This window comes from Engraulis encrasicolus, chromosome 12 (assembly GCF_034702125.1).
Source record: "Engraulis encrasicolus isolate BLACKSEA-1 chromosome 12, IST_EnEncr_1.0, whole genome shotgun sequence".
NCBI classification, from domain to species: domain Eukaryota; kingdom Metazoa; phylum Chordata; class Actinopteri; order Clupeiformes; family Engraulidae; genus Engraulis; species Engraulis encrasicolus.
The window spans coordinates 50,704,248-50,722,086 of record NC_085868.1 but is presented as its reverse complement, the minus strand read 5'-3'; the positions used below and the strand labels follow the sequence as shown (position 1 = coordinate 50,722,086).

General features: G+C 44.9%; 2 protein-coding genes across 2 annotated transcripts; one reads left to right on the top strand and one right to left on the bottom strand.

Annotated features, from left to right (window-relative positions):
- Positions 1-4,897: 4,897 nt before the first annotated feature.
- Positions 4,898-13,549, bottom strand: bora (bora aurora kinase A activator). Its single transcript, XM_063212412.1, has 13 exons — positions 13,467-13,549; positions 12,947-13,117; positions 12,537-12,643; positions 12,265-12,310; positions 12,088-12,160; positions 11,286-11,339; positions 10,947-11,003; positions 10,361-10,653; positions 9,637-9,793; positions 8,550-8,939; positions 8,014-8,513; positions 6,006-6,161; positions 4,898-5,632 (listed from the first exon to the last, which is right to left on the bottom strand). The coding sequence occupies exons 2-13, from the start codon at positions 13,097-13,099 to the stop codon at positions 5,612-5,614; spliced, it is 2,007 nt and encodes a 668-aa protein (XP_063068482.1). The 5' UTR covers positions 13,100-13,117; positions 13,467-13,549; the 3' UTR covers positions 4,898-5,611.
- Positions 13,550-13,681: 132 nt separating this feature from the next.
- On the top strand, positions 13,682-16,885 carry mzt1 (mitotic spindle organizing protein 1). Its single transcript, XM_063212413.1, has 3 exons — positions 13,682-13,978; positions 15,089-15,234; positions 16,599-16,885. The coding sequence occupies exons 1-3, from the start codon at positions 13,927-13,929 to the stop codon at positions 16,620-16,622; spliced, it is 222 nt and encodes a 73-aa protein (XP_063068483.1). The 5' UTR covers positions 13,682-13,926; the 3' UTR covers positions 16,623-16,885.
- The last annotated feature ends 954 nt before the right edge of the window (positions 16,886-17,839 follow it).

The window sequence follows — 17,839 nt, the reverse complement described above, 5'->3', positions numbered from 1 at the left end:
AGAGCACTGTTGTGTTATGTCACAGTCACATACATTATGCACACTGTATTTATTGAATGGGCTGCCCTGTCCTATTGAAGCTTGCTTTACAGTTATCAGGCCAAAATTACACTGTTGATACTGAAAGCGAAAGCCCAAATGGGAATCTCCAACTCAATTCCAATTTCACTGTGACACAGCACTCCACAGCACACAAGTGCACATGGCACACAATTAAATTACATTTATGCCTCCATCGTAAAAGGAAGCAGTGCAGCGGGACGGTACCATGCTCAGGGTACCTCAGTCATGGAGGAGGATGGGGGAGAGCACGAGGTAATTAATCCCCCCACCAACCTTGCGGGTCAGGAATCGAACCAGCAACCTTTGGGATACAAGTCTGATGCCCTAATCGCTTACCCACGACTGATGCAGTCATCCAGTACAGCTCTCATCAATGCTGAGGCAGGGGTAAGGAGCAGACAACTGGGGGTGTTAACCCATTGGCGCCTAAGGCACCTGCAAAAAAGGCTGCTGAATGCCTGAGCCATTTTAAGAAAAGCTGCCCTCAGCCTATAAAAACCTAAATATCTCAGCTTCTGAAGCACATAAAAACATGCACTAAGTTGCATTTAAACGCTAAGACCCTCATCTTTCATTACAATGTGTTAATTCATCTCAAACAAACAGAGATTTTTTAATAAAGTTGTCTCAAATCTCATGAGCCTGAATGTTGCGTAACGCAGCTCCAGGCGCCAGGGCCAATGTTGCACAATGCAACATCAGGCATCAATGGGTTAATACATACATGTAAGCCCTGATAAACGCCAGACGGCTGAAACTAGTCTGCGATTTTAACTTTGTATAGGATTTACTTCATCTGTCCATTAAGCCTTAAAGGGATAACCAGAGAGAAGACTATAGGGCTTGCTATCTTTCCCTCTTGCTAATAAATAAAAGTCTTTTGTGAAGGTTTGTATAGAGCGCACACTCTTATATGCCCAGCAGCAGCAGTTCTATTACGGGAGCAGTTAAATGAATGACTTAAGTCAGTGTTTCTCAACCTTTTTTTAGGCGAGGCACCCTTTCAATTCATGAAAAATTTCAAGGCACCCCAAACCAACAAGCCGTAACATGACATCACATCCGATAAACTACCACACAAGCTTAGAAAAGTAACACATTTGGAGACCTCTGATGACCTACATTTGAAGTTGCAGCTGACTGGAGCGACCTATATTTACTTTATTGTGCGTTAATGAAAGATTCCACTGACTAGCATTAACTTATCAATTTAGACAAATGTATTATATTACATAATTTATTTATCAGCCACGTTTCCGCGGCGCCCCAGGGTGCCCCGGCACCCCTGTTGAGAAACACTGACTTAAGTCATTAGCTGAGAGCTCCATTGAGAAGAGCTGAGTGGTAAGAGGGGTCAGGATACAGCACTGGTTCCCAAACTTTTGCCGCTGGGAGGACCCACTTTTGGACGTAAGAATATTTTGCGACCTCACACCTCCTATTTTCCAAAATGCAAAACTTTTTTTTTTTTTTGCTAAACTTCAATATAAACCGCAAGAAAGGTGAATACATGTATTACCCATTGAAGGAAATAATGCTACTATAACAATGTGTGGAAAGGTTATAAGAGCATATATGGCAAACTCCCTTCAGTTTGCGACCCCCCTGCAGCGCCTCCCCGACCCCTAGTTTGGGTACGAGTCAGGATACAACATGGCCCCTCCTCAGGGCCTCTGGTAAAGGGGTGAGCAGCCACCAGCCACTGAAGGTCAGACAGAAACTCTATACACTTGGGGGGAGGCGGGCTGTGTGTTGTGTTTGTCTTTGTTATATCATGTTTATTTTTATTTTTAAAGAGAAATATACACCATCCAATAAGAATGCTTGTCTGCTTGTTGTTTTGCCCTACCCACTAGGTAGAAAGACTTTTCTTCTTTTAAAATATTTTTGGTCTTTTATTTGGTTTATTTATGATAGGGCAGTGAGAGATTTGACAGGAAATTAATGGGGCAGAGAGAGATGGGGAAGATTCGGCAAAGGACCCGGGCCGCAATCGAACCCAGGTCACCGGCGTAGCAGCCCATTGCCCTACCGTAAGAGCCACAGTCTTTTTAAACTGTCTGCTGTGAGCATTTTGCATTTCACTCCATGCATACAGGTAGACTAGCAGCGCTACTGAGGGAATGAATGTGTCTGTGCTTTAAGTGCAGTTTTATTGTATTCTTCCCTAATTTACTTGTTTTCACAGGGTTCCAGATCTTCAGTCTTTGTTCATGTTCCTTACTTACTGTCTACACAACATGGGCAATGTGTTGGGTAGTATGAGTGAGACCCCCGGGGTACTTCCACATGGTAACCTACAAAAGTAGCTATTAAAAGCTACCATTCATCATCCAACTACAAATGAAGCATGAAGAGACAACCTGCAACATCGTCACGGCACCACTAGATGGTGCCAGAGACACAGTGAAGAACTACAGGACGGAATCATCATTCCTTTGTGAAAACCAATGTATGTACTGTATACACACACAAATAAAAGGTGGTTTAGTTACTAATCCAGCTAATTTAACCCCACACGAGTTGTAAAACACCTAATAAATAGAGACGTGCAGGTTTATCCTTTGATCAAAACAAAGCTATACAGGCCTCTTATTACTTACGGCTTGCCCTGAAGTAAGTAACTAACAATGCTTCTTGGAATACCCCTACAGAGGTTGAATCTGATAAACCAAATTTAGAAAGTGTAAGTGCTGTCATGTGTTGTCAACAGGGCCATTGACGACTTTGGCTGGGCCCAGGAGAAAGTCATCTGATAGGGCCCCCCACCCCCCTCACCCTACCGGGGCTCTAACGGTTGGGCACTGGGCTGCTACGCCAGCGACCCGGGTTCGATTCTGGCCTGGGTCATTTGCCATTCCTGCCTCTCCCCCCATTCGCTTTCTGTCTACCTCTCCTACACTCATCTCCTACACCAGTGATTCTCAAAATGTAGTCCGGGGACCACTGGTGGTCCGCGACAGAACTCAGGTGGTCCGCAAGGGGATTTCTGCTTTTCCAAGACAAGCTAGCAGTTGGCTAAATCTGTAACATTAAAGCTAATCATAGCTGAACTCACATTTTTACCACAATTAGACAGGCTTGTAATGTGAATAAAAAGTGAGTGATCTGCATCGAAATTATAGTAGCAGAGTCGAATTAGCACTTGTCAACTGTCATTTCAGTTGACAGGTGGTCCCCTGAACAATTGTGGGGGGATAAAGTGGTCCTCGGCCTGAAAAAGTTTGAGAACCACTGTCCTACACTCACTCATACTCCGATCATCCATTAAGTTTAAGTCGTAAAAGACCAAAATGAATCTTAAAGAGAGCCCCCTTAACCAATACATAACAACATAATGAGGATCAAATTATAGGCTCCCCCTCTTGCTGGGCCCAGCACAACTGACCCGTTTGTCCAGCCCCGTTGTCGACTTCTCTGGTTGTCAACACATGGTGATGTCATTAATCATCTCATCTCATCTCATCTGCCAAAGATCAGCTGACTCAATGGACTGGCCTGAGCAAAATGTTTGGCAGGACTTCTACCTTCTGGACCAGTGATGCCCGCCTTTGCCCAAACACACATGTCAGACAGGCAGACAGACACGCAGCATAGACTGCAACACGTCACCACCTAATAAACAACATTGCAAACTTGCAACAGAAATTCATAGCCCCAGGCCCTGAAACTGGCTGACCAATCACAACGCAGGAAATTTGTTTTGAAACTTTGTTTTTGGTCAGTGTTGGCCTGTAGGCACAGACACGGTTGTTCCCATCAACAATCGTCCAATTATTAAATGTCTCATTGATCGGGGCCAGACTAAATATTCACATTTAATCTCACATTCAGTCTGGCTTGCCAGGCTATTGCAAAAGCGCAATTCGAAGGTCCTCTTCTCATTAGCAATTGGGCTGTTGAATGGGGGAAAAGTTTTAAGAGTTTTCATGGCTATGATTGCGTTACAGTATGCAACCTTGCCTCCTCCACTTGTGCTTGTCTCCTCATCCCGCCTCCTGGCCCCTCCTCCGTGGAGAAAACGATAAGGCTTCCCAGCTGTCAGCCTAGCCACAACAACTTTTGAGGGACTTGTTTTCATTCACCATCCCAATTGCAAATGAGAAAAATACTTTACAGTTGAGCTTTTGCCAGATAATGAAATATAATGCTGTGGTTAGTGATGTCATTATGACATATTACTTCCTGGTACGAGGAGACAAGCACAAGTGGAGGAGGAAAGGTCGCATATTGTAACGCACTCTAGACTGACGGTGTTTCCTCCACGGAAGCAAGGCATCAGCAAAGTGGGAGGGCACAAGCACAGGTGGAGGACACGAGGTAGGATAATGGAATACACACGAACAGTAAGAGGCTGCCAAGCAGTGGTGTAGTGGGGATTTTTAAAGTGGGGGTACACGATTTTTAACATCACCAAATAATTAGGCAACTTATCATGTCAAACCCCCCCAACTGTCCTTAATCTACTGTCATTGCTTCCCCGTTTTCATCTGTTTGGTCAATCACCTGCAATACTGCAGTGCTCTGTGATCATTCCTTTTTGTATTCAAACATGGGCAGAAGATTTTTTTGAAATCTCACTTCAGGAGAAGTGGGTGGACTGCGTACCCCCGCGTACCGCGCCCACTACACCCCTGCTGCCGAACAAACACAGACACACAGGATTCTGACACGAACTGACAGCGGGCTATTTGATGGCTACTTATGTGGTGTAGTATCGAATAGCACAGACTTGCTAAATCTGCAATTTGTTACCCCTGATCAAGCACACAGACACACGCCCACATTTGAAGACGTGTGATAATCACTCATAGCAACAAATGTTAAGACTTCGGGCCGTCAGCTTTACTTTATTATAATCACCACATCACATCATAGATCACATCACATCACATCATAGATCACATATGATCAAGGCCGTTTCCATTACAGTACAAAGGAGCATTCCATAGGATTCTTAGTGGTTCTGATTTGGACCATGCCAGCAACAAACCATAAATAGGTTTTAAAATATAAAATAATAAAAAAAACAATTTAAAATTCTCTCCCAAATCCCTTTCTGTACATTACATGTTTTCAAATGTTCAAATATATGCAACACCTTATTTCAAAAAGTCAATAGTGAACAGAAGAGAACATATCTCTCGTTTTCTACGCCAAGCGTAGACGACATCACATTACCCGTTAAGAATCAGCATCATGTCAAGTCACTCGATAATTTCACTCGCTCACGAGCTACTGTGTCAATCTCACTCGCTCACGAGCTACTATGTCAATCTCACTCGCTCACGAGCTACTGTGTCAACTGTTCGCATCAAGTCAAGGCACCTGTGCAAGTAATGCTTCTGCGCTTGCCTCCTCATCACAAATAAGTCAAGTATACAGTTGGGTGCCTCTAAATCTCTCTCACACACACACAAACATTCTCGCACGCACGCACACACACACACACACCTTCTGGTGCTCACACACATACACACAGAATACACACACACATGCACTTTCTCTCTCACTCACACACGGATATCCCCTGGTCCCATCTAGCAGATCAGTGGTGTGGTAGAACAATCTGGAACATACAATAACAACAAGTGCTTGTTTAACACAAAATAATAAGTGATTGTTTAACATAAAATAATAAGTGATTGTTTAACATAAAATAACAAGTGCATATTTAACAAACTGACAATGTGTGCAGCAGTAGTGAACCGTAGCGATTTCTGTGTTGTGCACAATATAAAAAGAACAATGACCAATTCAGTCGTAAGCAAAATACATGGTGCAAATATAAAGAACAACATACAACAACATAGCAGTGTCTAAACTTCTTCAAACTTTCTTTTGTATTCAACAAAACAGGTCAAAGTAAAAAGAAATACATTGACTTCAATTTTAATTTACAGAGAAAAAGGTGTTTGATTTTTTTAAAAGGCTGTGTTTACCTTTGATTTCATGAGCTTGGTGTAAAGCGAGCCGGGGGTGTCGGGAGTGTGTGTGGCCGTAGCGTCCAGTGTGTCCTTAGTGGTGTGGCCGTCACAACTGACCCCTTCCATGAGGCTGGTGGTGCCCGTGGAGTAGGTGGTGTAACCGCTATCCACCTGAGTAGTGGACACACACGATACGACACGATACGCGATCCGTCAGTCACATAGCTCACAACAATAAACAGAGGGTGTTATTTGTTTGGGTGAGAGTTTTAAAAAAAAGAAGTGTTAAAGAAAAAAAAAGTTAATCTCGTCAGTCATGTGTTGTATTTTGACAAATTGACTACATAACAAAGACACACCTTCTCTGTTAAGATATCATTTCATTGGTCCATGATCTACAGCAAAACCAAGCCTCACATCAAATAGTAAAATCACAATTGGTTAAAAAATAAATACATAAATAAAAGATATGTTCTTAAAATGGCAAATTGTTTTCATGTTTGAGAATGAGGGTCATTAAATTGGAGCCTTGCTTGGAGATTGCTGTTAGCGAGGTCTGTCAGTGACAGTTTTAACTGCCAGACGTCAATACCAGATGTATCGTCTACACGTCATCCACAGCTGTTACAGTAACAGTGCAGCCTCACCCATAGCAGAGCTGGGACTGCCGGAGGCAGGCCAGGGGCCTATGCTAAGAAGCTGGTTCAGGAGTAAACCAGGTTAAGTTAAGAGGTACATCATCTAATAGAAGAGCCTGGAGTCCTCATAATCTTAAGAAATGCTCTGGGGACTCCAGGCTCTTCTATTAGATGATTTACCTCTTCTCTTAACCTGTTTTACTCCTGAACCAGCTTCTTAGTAAACCCCTCAGATCTTTAGACTTCATCATATCTACCAGTTTAGCTGCACCATTGGCAATCATCTGACTTGAGAACATGGTTCTAGCGCTGGCCGTGCTGCAGTGTTTCCCATACATAGACTATCCTGTGGTGAAGCACCACACAATAGAAACCAAGCACCACAAATTGATCAAAAGCCGTACAAGCATGTCACTGGGAGTACGTTTGCACTGGCATAGTGATTTTTTCCTGTTTTTGCCTGTACCACACATTGCTACGTAGTCTGTAGGAAACACTGGTGTTGTGTCGGTCAGCTAGTAATGGCAGAGGCAGCAGTCCTTTTAGTCAAGAAATAAGTATTGTGGTACGCTCAGAACATACTTTATAAAGATTATTTATTTTACATTTCCGGTTTTAAAGTTCTGAATGTATCCACAAGTTTTTTTTCCTTGACTGAAAGCATCAGCATACCGTCATATCAACCTTTAACCAGCTGTGCATTTCTAAAATATACAATCTAAACACAAGACAGACGGACGCAGATTGTTAATGAGGGGTAGTACAGTACTGCAAAAGCAAAGTACATGAAAACAACTCAAAGCAAAGTAAAGAGTGGGAGTGTCAGTAGCAGGCTGCGTGAGGCAGAGGTTGAGGTTAGTAGAGCAGACATAAGCGACGCTGCAGCTTGTGTGTGTGTGTGTGTGTGTGTGTGTGTGTGTGTTAAGGCTGTAACGATACACTCAACTCACGATTCGGTTCATATCACGTTTTTTGACTTACGGCTCGATACACCACACAATTTCTGAAATGTATCTCATTTGAAGCTTGGAAGCACTATCACATCAAATTATATGGTTGTCTTCTAGACTGAAGGATAACAGAACGTCGAAAGGGTGTATCACGATACTGCGTCCTTACATCACGATACAGTGACTCTGAGTATCACGATTTCTCGGTTTGATACAATATCGTTACAGCCCTAGTGTGTGTGTGTGTGTGTGTGTGTGTGTGTGTGTGTGTGTGTGTGTTGTTGTTGTTGGGGTGTTAGCAGTGTGTGTGTTGGGGTGTTAGCAGGGTGTGTGTGTGTTAGCAGGTTAGCAGAGCAGGCGTCATACGGACCTGCATGCTGTGTGTGTGTGTATGTTAGCGTGTTAGCATGTTAGCAGAGCAGGCGTCATACGGACCTGCATGCTGCTGCCGTCGGTGGGGATGAGGCTTCCCTCGGCCAGCAGCGAGGTGAACATGTGCAGCGACTCGGCGTTGGACAGGCTGCCCGTCCGCGAGCTGGTCAGGTGTCTCGGCACGGACAGACCGTCCAGCTCCAGCTCCAGCTCTTCCTCCTCCTCATCCTCTTCATCACCACCATCACCACACTCATCGTCGTCTTGGATCTCTCCTGTCGTCCAGCCGCAGCCCAGCCGCTCCTCCTCCTCCTCCTCCTCTTCCTCGGTGCCCGTGCTCTGGGGAGCCTCCATGAGGTCCAGCTGCTGTTGTCCTCCTGACAGGCCTGACTGACACCCCCGCGTATCCTCCCCCCCCTGCTCCATCAGCTCCAGGGAGGAGGAGGAGGAGGTCGGCAGAGGCAGAGGCGGAGGGGAGACCGCCTGGTACTGACCCTGGATCTGGCCCTGGTCCTGCGCCTGGCTGATGATGCCACCACCACCTCCACCACCTCCTCCTCCACCTCCACCACCTCCACCACCTCCTCCTCCACCTCCACCTCCGCTGGGCAGGGCGGCCGTCTCCGTCTCCCCCTGGAGAGAGCTACTGCACTCCAGCTCCATGGCGCTGGGGGAGAGCCCCGGGTGGGCGTGGGCGTGTGTGGGGTGGATGGTGCGCAGGATGGGGGAGATGGGAGAGGGGATTGAGATGGGAGAGGGGATGGAGATGGAGGGGGATCCCCAGGCCGCTGCTGCCCGGTGGGAGTGTGGGTGGGGGTGGCAAGGGTGGGTGTGGTGGTGGTGGTGGTGGGGGTGGGGGGGTCTGATCGGAGAGCAACTGCGGATGGGGGAGCAGCCCTCCACGTAAGGGCTGTCGCCACGACAACGCATGTGAGAGCTGCTCGGGGGGGCGCCCTCGGGGGTGAGGAACGCCAGGTGCTTACGCTCACCTGGTGGGGAGAGAAAACAGGAATATGATTGGGGGATCGTAACCGATACCCTCCAATATCTGTAAGATGCTTTGGAGAAAAGCGTCAGCTAAGTGTAATGTAATGTTTACATCAACAATGTTTTGTCTAATCCACCTTATATTACCACCACCTTACCACCCACTAACCGGGCCCTTTTTTGCGTTTCTTTCAACGTGCTACCACAGCATTTCCGGTCAGCTAGTTTTGGTTAGACTGCCCGTAGCACTTCGGAATGATTTAGCGCTAGCAGCTGCCGCTTAAATTATAGTAATGTCGTCGTCCTTGTAACCAAGGGTATTGTACAGCAGTACAGTCCAGTACTAGCATTGGGCACATTCACAACGACCCATGCCGAAGCAGTCTGCACAGCAACGCACATGCACAGTGCGAAATTACAAATGCATTCTGGTTACAAAATTCTAACCAGAATGCATTGAAATGACAAAGCACGCATACACGCTGCAGAGACTGATTCTGCATGCGCCGTCATGAACGCTCCCATTCAAAACAGTTTAGATGGAGGCAACTGGACTTATTTTTCGATGATGACATTGACCAGCATGAATGACAGTCATCACGGACAGTCTATCCCTAAAAACGTACCCTCCTACTCCTCGTATTGTATACCACCATGACCGGGACATTTATACATTTTGACATGCTGGCAGGCAGGTACCTGATAGAGGGCTGCCCTCTCTCTGCAGGCCTATGGGCGACAGGGTGGGTGTTTTGTAGGCAGGCGAGGTCCTCTCAGTCAGCAACATGGGGCTCGAGATGCTCCCCAGGCTGTAGTCGCGAAACCTGCCTCTGATGGGGCTCGAGGAGAACTGGCCCTACAAAGACATGAAGAGAAAATGGAAAACTCAGATGTGAATGTGATGAGGTAAAAAAAAGGGGAAAAAACACTGGGCACATCCTGGGGTCCGTTTCTCGATTTTTGTCGTTGCTAACCGGCTTAAGACTGTCTTACCATTCCATTGGATTTAGTGGTGAGCGTCGCTGTCGAGAGAGAGTTGAGTCGCTCTTACGAAGGACGTTGCTACCGTCGTTAGCAAAGACGCTTTCGAGATACGGACCCCAGATTAACCCGAACACTGTTCAGTCGTAGCCTTGCTATGACAACTACACAGCTTGACTTGACACACAGTTGACAGTTCCTAATCTGGTAGAGAAATGTTGATCAAGTGGTATTCCACTTTCTGCACGTTTGAATTGTGAGAGTGTGAGAGGTGGACAGGAAGCGAATTGGGAGAGACCAAGAGAGGCAGCGGTCGGTAAAGGACCCAGTCCGGGAATCGAACTCGGGTCAGCCGCATGGCAGGCAAGTGCCCTACTGGTTGGCCACGGCAAGGCCTATGTAATGTAGTGTTAATGTAATCTAATGTTGTAAAGGGTCTCACCGATGAGGAGGTCATGATGGGGATGTCACACTGCAGGGGGGACGACAGCATGGCTGGGGAGGGGGAGGACAGCATGGCTGGGGAGGGGGAGGACAGCATGGCAGCGTCGCGGTCGGTGGGGGTGAGCGTGACGGTGTAGGGCGCCCTCTCTGGGCTGGGAGGGTTGGAGCAGTCGGAGCCGCTGCCACTGCCGCTGCTGTGTCCGTCCAGGAAGAGCTTACGCCGCAGAGACGAGGAGCTCAACGTCTCCTGCACCTGATCACACACCTCCTCCAGCCGGTAGCAGTGATCACCTGGGGGAACGCAGGGTAAAACAAACAAACAAACAAAACATAAACAACAAACAAAAGCAAATAACACCTCTAGGTATTTGTGCTCATTGTTCTGTACATTTCCTGTGCACTTTGTATCTGCAAGTGTCGCATGTTATGTCACATGCTCCTTCATTTGAAGTCGCTTCGGATAAAATCATCTGCCACATCTAATGTAATCAAACAGACAGACAGCCAGCCCTTGAGTGTGATTGTCTCTAAACATCAAAACATTTCATGACGGTTTCATATAGTGAGTAGATCTCTCTACTTACCCAGCACTTTTTCCAGATCGAAGTCAACAGGTAACGAAAGTACCGTCTGGCATATGGCTGTGTAAGGGAACAAAAGTTGACAATATTAAAGCTTTCCACTACACAATGCATTTGTAACAAACAGCTTTCAGCTTTTATAGGTAGTAGATCTAGTTCTGATGTTCTGAAAGTAAGTGATGTTAAGATCGCTTGCAGACTAATCTTGTGTGTGTGTGTGCACACTTCCTTCACCATCTGGGCAGTCTCCTGTGTGTATGTGTATTTGAAAGCAATTTTATAGTTGTGATCTTGTGCTATACATGTTGCTGTTGGTTAACTTATTCTGTATAATGAACGTACCATTGGTTTTCCTAGACGATACAGGCTCTTCAAGGATAAGTGGTGATGAGGAATCTAGAAAGGAAATTTCAAGATGATTTATATGCAAACAATAGCCAACCAATAGCTGACACAATCTGGTCTTAACTTCAACATATAAACAAATTTAAATGATGCACAACCTTGTATTGCATACCGTATCATATCAACACAGCATTGTCTGGATGTGGTTGTGGAAGAGTGGCATGCAATGTAATAGTGGCCTCATTAGTTCATTGTGCAAAAAAAATGTGTGCACATGTATTTTTCTTCTTTGTGCTGCATCAATTCCGAATGCTGCCATCGATTGCTTTAAATTGAAATAAAAAGGGCGATGGAGGTTGATAGAGGAGCCTGTTGGTTTGGGATTGCAAGATCCGACTGCAGTTGCATTCATCCCGCGATAGTTTGACACCATGTGACATGTCACCTCATCGATGCAACATGACAATTTGGAAGTTGGACAGGAAATCTAACAATCATGCAGCATTTTCATCCAGAGTGCATTGCTGTCTGCACGCGCATGCAGATGTTGATGGAAAATCGAATAAGCTTATTAGTGCATGATGGGACCTACCCTTCCCAAGGTGCTCAGTGCACGATGAGACCTACCCTTCCCAAGGTGCGTATATTAGTGCATGATGGGACCTACCCTTCCCAAGGTGCGTATATTAGTGCACGATGGCGATGGGACCTAGACCTACCCTTCCCAAGGTGCGTATATTAGTGCATGATGGGACCTACCCTTCCCAAGGTGCGTATATTAGTGCATGATGGGACCTACCCTTCCCAAGGTGCTTCTTGGTGGTGCAAGGGGCCGTCCATGGGGAGGGAACAATGGCACCTTTGGTGAAAAACTGCAGCACAAAACAGAAACCAATTAACAACAGGCAGAAGGAAATGACAACTGCCATTTCTGAGATTTTGCAATGCTAAGGTAATCGAAGAGAGGAGGCCTTACTTGGTCGATTGCATTCTGACGTTTCTGTTCAATTTCAAGGTCTATCCTGAAATGACACAGAATTATACAACATCAGTATGAAACATTTCCTTTTCCAGTATCCTCTACAACAGTCGCACTTGACAGGGCTACTGCACGAGTGGATTGTAAGCATTTGAAAACATTTTTATACGGGTGGCATTAATACGTTTGCATTGAGCGTTGATGCACAAGTTCAAGTACAGTAGGCTACTTGCTGCAAAACTACAGGAGAGGAATGAAATTGAACTGACCTTGTTTGGCTCATGTAAAATGATTGTCTGCTTATGTCTTCTGGGTTGATGTCTACCGGTAGAAAGTCTGACATTTCATCTATCGTCCACTTGAACTTGGCTGGCGTCTGGGGGGAGGAAGGAAAACAGAGTGTGGTACAGAGATAGAGAGAGTATATCATATCAACATGTACAATCAGACGTGTTACAGTGAACAAGAACACATTCAAGAGCACTGTTGCGAATCTCATGACTGGCTGATAAACACAAGAGTAACTCCAATGTCATTCTCATTACCAACTTCCTGTAACAGTCTAGGGTACAACAACATGGCAGTTGCAGGACCGTAAAGCGTAGACGTTAGGATACATTTTCCTAGACGTTAAATTCTAGTTAGTTTGGGTGTTAGAGACATCTATTCAGATACTTACAGCAGACGAAGCAGAAGAGCTCTTGAAGATGGAGGGGCTTGGTACGAATGGCTCGTGTAAGCGGTGGTAGTCATTTGGGCTCTCAAATGGGTTGAGGATTGCTGGTCTGCCTGGTGTTTCTGGCGTCACTTGAGGCTCTCCAACCTCTGCCATCTTAGCTAGCCTAGTAGACTAATCATAAATCATGCAAATATCAAGAGTACGTGATTTCAAACACATTTGGTAACACACGTGCCCAGAAAAGTTACATGTACTCCTAGAATGATTCCTCAAGATATCAGCCGGTGAAACTCGTCATGTTTCTTTCAAACCAGTTACAACTACAGTTCTACCAACTAGATTGAGTAGTCAACAGTTGGTCACCCTTGCTGGCTTCCTTGGCAAAACATCATCTTCTCGCGTAAATATATGCAGATCTACACCCAAACGTGTGCACTTCATATGTATGTCAGTACGATCGTTTAGTTTTTGCTTATTCTGATCGATAAATAATTTACAATTTACACAACTATTTACTCACCACAACTGCGAGTAACGACTCCTCAGCTGCCCTGTTTCGTGACTGGTTCAAATGTCCGTTTTAATTTTTCCCGTTCTTTCATATGAGCCAATCGAAACCAAGGCAGAATTTTAGTTGACCTATCGAAGTTGAGATTTTTGTCAGCTTCAAAGAGGACCAATCACATGTTGGCATCAGTGACGCATTTCCGCCTTTGCGTTTGAAAGGTGTGTTGTCATTTTTCATGTATTTCTAGCTCTACTGTTTTTCTACGAGAGTGATTACTCTTAGAGACTGTATGTATTTCAGTTACACATCGCTACACATAAGACTAAACGAGGATTCTTCAGTCAGCCTAAAGAAATAGCCCATTCATCGCAGTAGTCTGCTGTTCGGTGTCATCAATACTGTTAGCTAATGCTACATAGCTAGCACGTTCGGTAATTTGCGTCTTGTTGATTGCTGAGGCGAGGTCTTTGCCATGGCAAGTGCTACAAATGCAAACATGAATGCAGTTCGGGAAACAATGGACGGTGAGTCGAAACCAACCATACAGAAGAATCCCTACAAAGGCTGATATTTGATGTTTATTAGGCTTGCAGCCTAGCACCAATGCGTGCTGTGGGTTTTTTGTTAGCTAGCATACATGCTACCATACATGGTAGCTATGATGCCTGCTAAATTAAGGGCCACAAGGATCATGCATACCACAAGACGTTCTTGTTTTACTAGTCACTGGCAATGGTCACAATATGCCCCGCATGTAGCGTCCTCTTTATCCAGGGGTAGGCCCTATGTGAGTTAGCTCAGAGCACACTGTCAATGCAGCGGTGCCACTGTGCACATTGACATACTATAGCCTACTCCTCATTAGCCCTTGTTTATTACGATGTGCATTCCGCTGTTGGGACATATGGACATGACGGATGACAAATAACAAACAATACGTATGATGCAGCTCTGACATACTTTTATTAAACTCCCAGATCAGATGCTCATTCTTGGAACATGTATACTGGCTGTCAAACGAATAGCGATTGCATTTAATTAATATTGTAATATCATTATAATATCAGGTTACTGGGATGTTGTAAAATCAGTCACACCCTGAAGTGGATGACAACAGAGAGGCTGCCGGCAACACTTGGCATTACATTACATTTAATTATCCGGCACTTTCATCCAAAACGAAATGCAGAGGACTAGGCACTTTCATCCAGAGAGCCTTGATCTCATGGGCACTTCAGCCATGGATGAGGATACTGCAGAACACCCAGGGTGCATCCCAATATGTGACCTTGCCTCCTCCACTTGTGCTTGTCTCCTCGTCCCGCCTCCTGGCCCCTCCTCTGTGGAGAAAACTATAAAGTTTCCCAGCTGTCAGCCTAGCCACAACATCTTTTGAGGGACTGTTTTTCATTCACCATCCCAATTGCAAATGAGAAAAAGACTTTACCATTGAGCTTTTGCAAGATATTGAAATATAATGCTGTTATCAGTGATGTCATCATGACGAGAAGCAAGTGGAGGAGGCAAGTGGAGGAGGCAAGGTCGCATATTAAAACGCACTCCCAGATTCTTCCAGCTGGAGTGGGATTTGAACCTGCAACCTTCTCATCACTAATCTGGCTTCTTCTCTTTAGTGCTGCTGGAGATATCGCGGCTCCTGAACACGGGCCTGGATATGGAGTCCTTGTCCATCTGCGTGCGGCTCTGTGAGCAGGGCATCAACCCAGAAGCTCTGTCATCAGTCATCAAGGAGCTCCGCAAAGCATCCGATAACCTCAAGGTGAGTTTTGGCTGCGTTCAAAAAGCACCTGAAATCACATTCATTCACTGAGGCATATGGTCCTTAATCACACTGAAACCACACTGCCCCCTAACTAGGGATGCACCGATACCACTTTTTTGACAACTGATACAAGTACGAGTACATTAATGTGTGTACTTGCCGATACCGATACCTTTTTACCACCAAAATACAAATGCACGGCCTTGTTTTTTTCCACCTGTGATATTTTTATTGTCCATTTCCATGTAGATTTAAATGTTAGTAAATGTATGAGGTGGGACTTTTTCCATGCTGCTTTCAAGTCCACAGAACGTGACAAGATTTTGCATTGTTTTGTGTTATCAGTATCGTTCCTGGTATCGGCAAGTGCTTGACGAGTATGAGTACGATTATAATGAGCAGTATTGGGTACCAGTATCGGTATCGGTGCATCCCTACCCCTAACAACTCCACTTCTACCTCCTCCTCTATTTCCCCCTCTATTGATTTATTATTATTATATGTGTTTGTGTTGTGCACATACTTCACAGTTTGCAATATACTGTAATTAGTAGTGGTTTTAGGAGATGGGCTTTAGATCAGAGGGTTGTAGGTTTGAATCAAGCCTGACCTCTCCCTACACCTCCATCCATGGCTGAAGCGCCCTTGAGCAAGGCACCTAACCCCACACTCCTCCAGGGACTGCAACCCATACCCTGTACTTAAAATGGCCGTAAATTGGCAAAAGGAAAAGGAAATGAGCGCTCAGTCTTTTCTCCAGATAGAAGGGGTGCATCTGGTTAATCATGTTAAGGCTTCATAGAAAGATGACTGAATCCAAAGCACTCTCCTTCGAGCCAAGGTTGAGGTTATAATAAAAACCCTTTACTCTACATTGGGGTAAACAAATTTAAAAACGCAGACCGGTTTCAGCCGTCTGGCCTTCGTCAGGGCGTGGTTAAAAGCCGTAATCTTTTAGCCGTAAGTTGCTTGGATGAAAGTGTCAGCTAAGTATAATGTAACGTAATGTAGTAATGATAATGACGTAATAATGTAATAAGGTGCCTGTCTGAAAAAAACTAACACAATGGTTGAAGTGGAGTTGCTTTAAAGTTAATTTCTTGATCCTGTGGGAAATTAAGTTAAAGTCTCAAGCAGCCTACACACAGAATACACATGGCAAAACGACTCAAAAATGTTGCTCACAAGTGCATACATACAGACCTTAGGCAAGATAAAACATGTTGAACAGCTCTGCAATGCATGCGTACAAGCAATAACTAACCTAGATGAAAAATAGGATGACCTTTAAATATAAATATGAAATGGTATTTTTGCAGAATTCAAACGCCTGATTTCCCCTTCCTTAATTGTCTTTTCAGGCCACAGAAAACAGCACTAACTGAGAGACGATCATCGTGAATCACCTGAAATTCCCTTTGCAGTTGACCTTCTCATGACCTGATCAAACGAATGCCATTGGCAATTTTACTGTCCTCTGTACCTTCATGTTGAAACCTGAAAGGCCCTTACCTTGTACATATGGGACATTGTATATATTTAAACTTTTCTATTTGTATTAAATTTGCTTTGATAAAAAAAAAACACTGTCTGTTTGTCTGTTTTCAAATGCTTTTTATTACATTTTCAATAAAGCCGTTTCATAAACAAATTCAACACAAATAAATAGAATCAGAAATGCATTAATACTGACAGAAACCACTATTATCCTGATGTTAAATTGAATTTTGTATTTCTGAACCCTTGAAAAACAAAAGCTATATATACACGAAATCAGTGCCTATTCCTAGCCAGCGGTATGGGGAGGACGTTTGACAGGTGCTTGTTAATTTCTTGGAGATGGGAGGTTCTCCTGGTCAGGATATGCCTTTGAGCTTGGTCCCACTGCCAGGCTGCATGATCTCAACACATAGAGAATTGCCTGATAGGCAAAGTGTCCTGTTTCTCATACACTTGTTACACCTTAAGCAGTATAGCTCAGCTGTGTAACTGTAAAGATCACATTGTGTATTTCATCAGTACAGCTCAGTGTACCTGTACAGATTGCATTGTGTAACTACCGGTAATTGCATTGTGTATTTGATGGCATTGTGTATTTGATGGCATTGTGCATTTGATGTGATCTTCCTCATGCTGGCCACGTTCTCCACTTCACCTCCCAGCGTCCATTTTATGTATAACTAACTGCGATGATGTGGATGAGGAGGTCTGTTTCCTCTGTAATGTTTTTCTCATTCCCCCCACTACTCCACTCCTCGCTCGCTTGGCCAGATTGCCGTCCGGACACCCAGCTGTGCTTTAAGGAGTGGAGAGGTTGTTGTGTCCTCTGTGTTTCTCTGCAGCAATATGTAATACACAGCTCCTCTCCTGCGGTGCGCTCAGATCGTTCTGCTAATGGGTCTGTAATGAGGGGCCTTCTGGTCCGCTCCGACTCCGCACTCCGCACTCCGCAGCGCAGCACCACACTCAACAGCAGAGAGAGAAGATCACTCGCAGTACTACACCCCCCCTACCAACACCAGGTGGTCAATTCAGTTGTGTTTTTTGTTTCTTGTTATTTTTTTGTTCCCACCGCCCTTCTTCTCTCCCATTGTGCTCATTG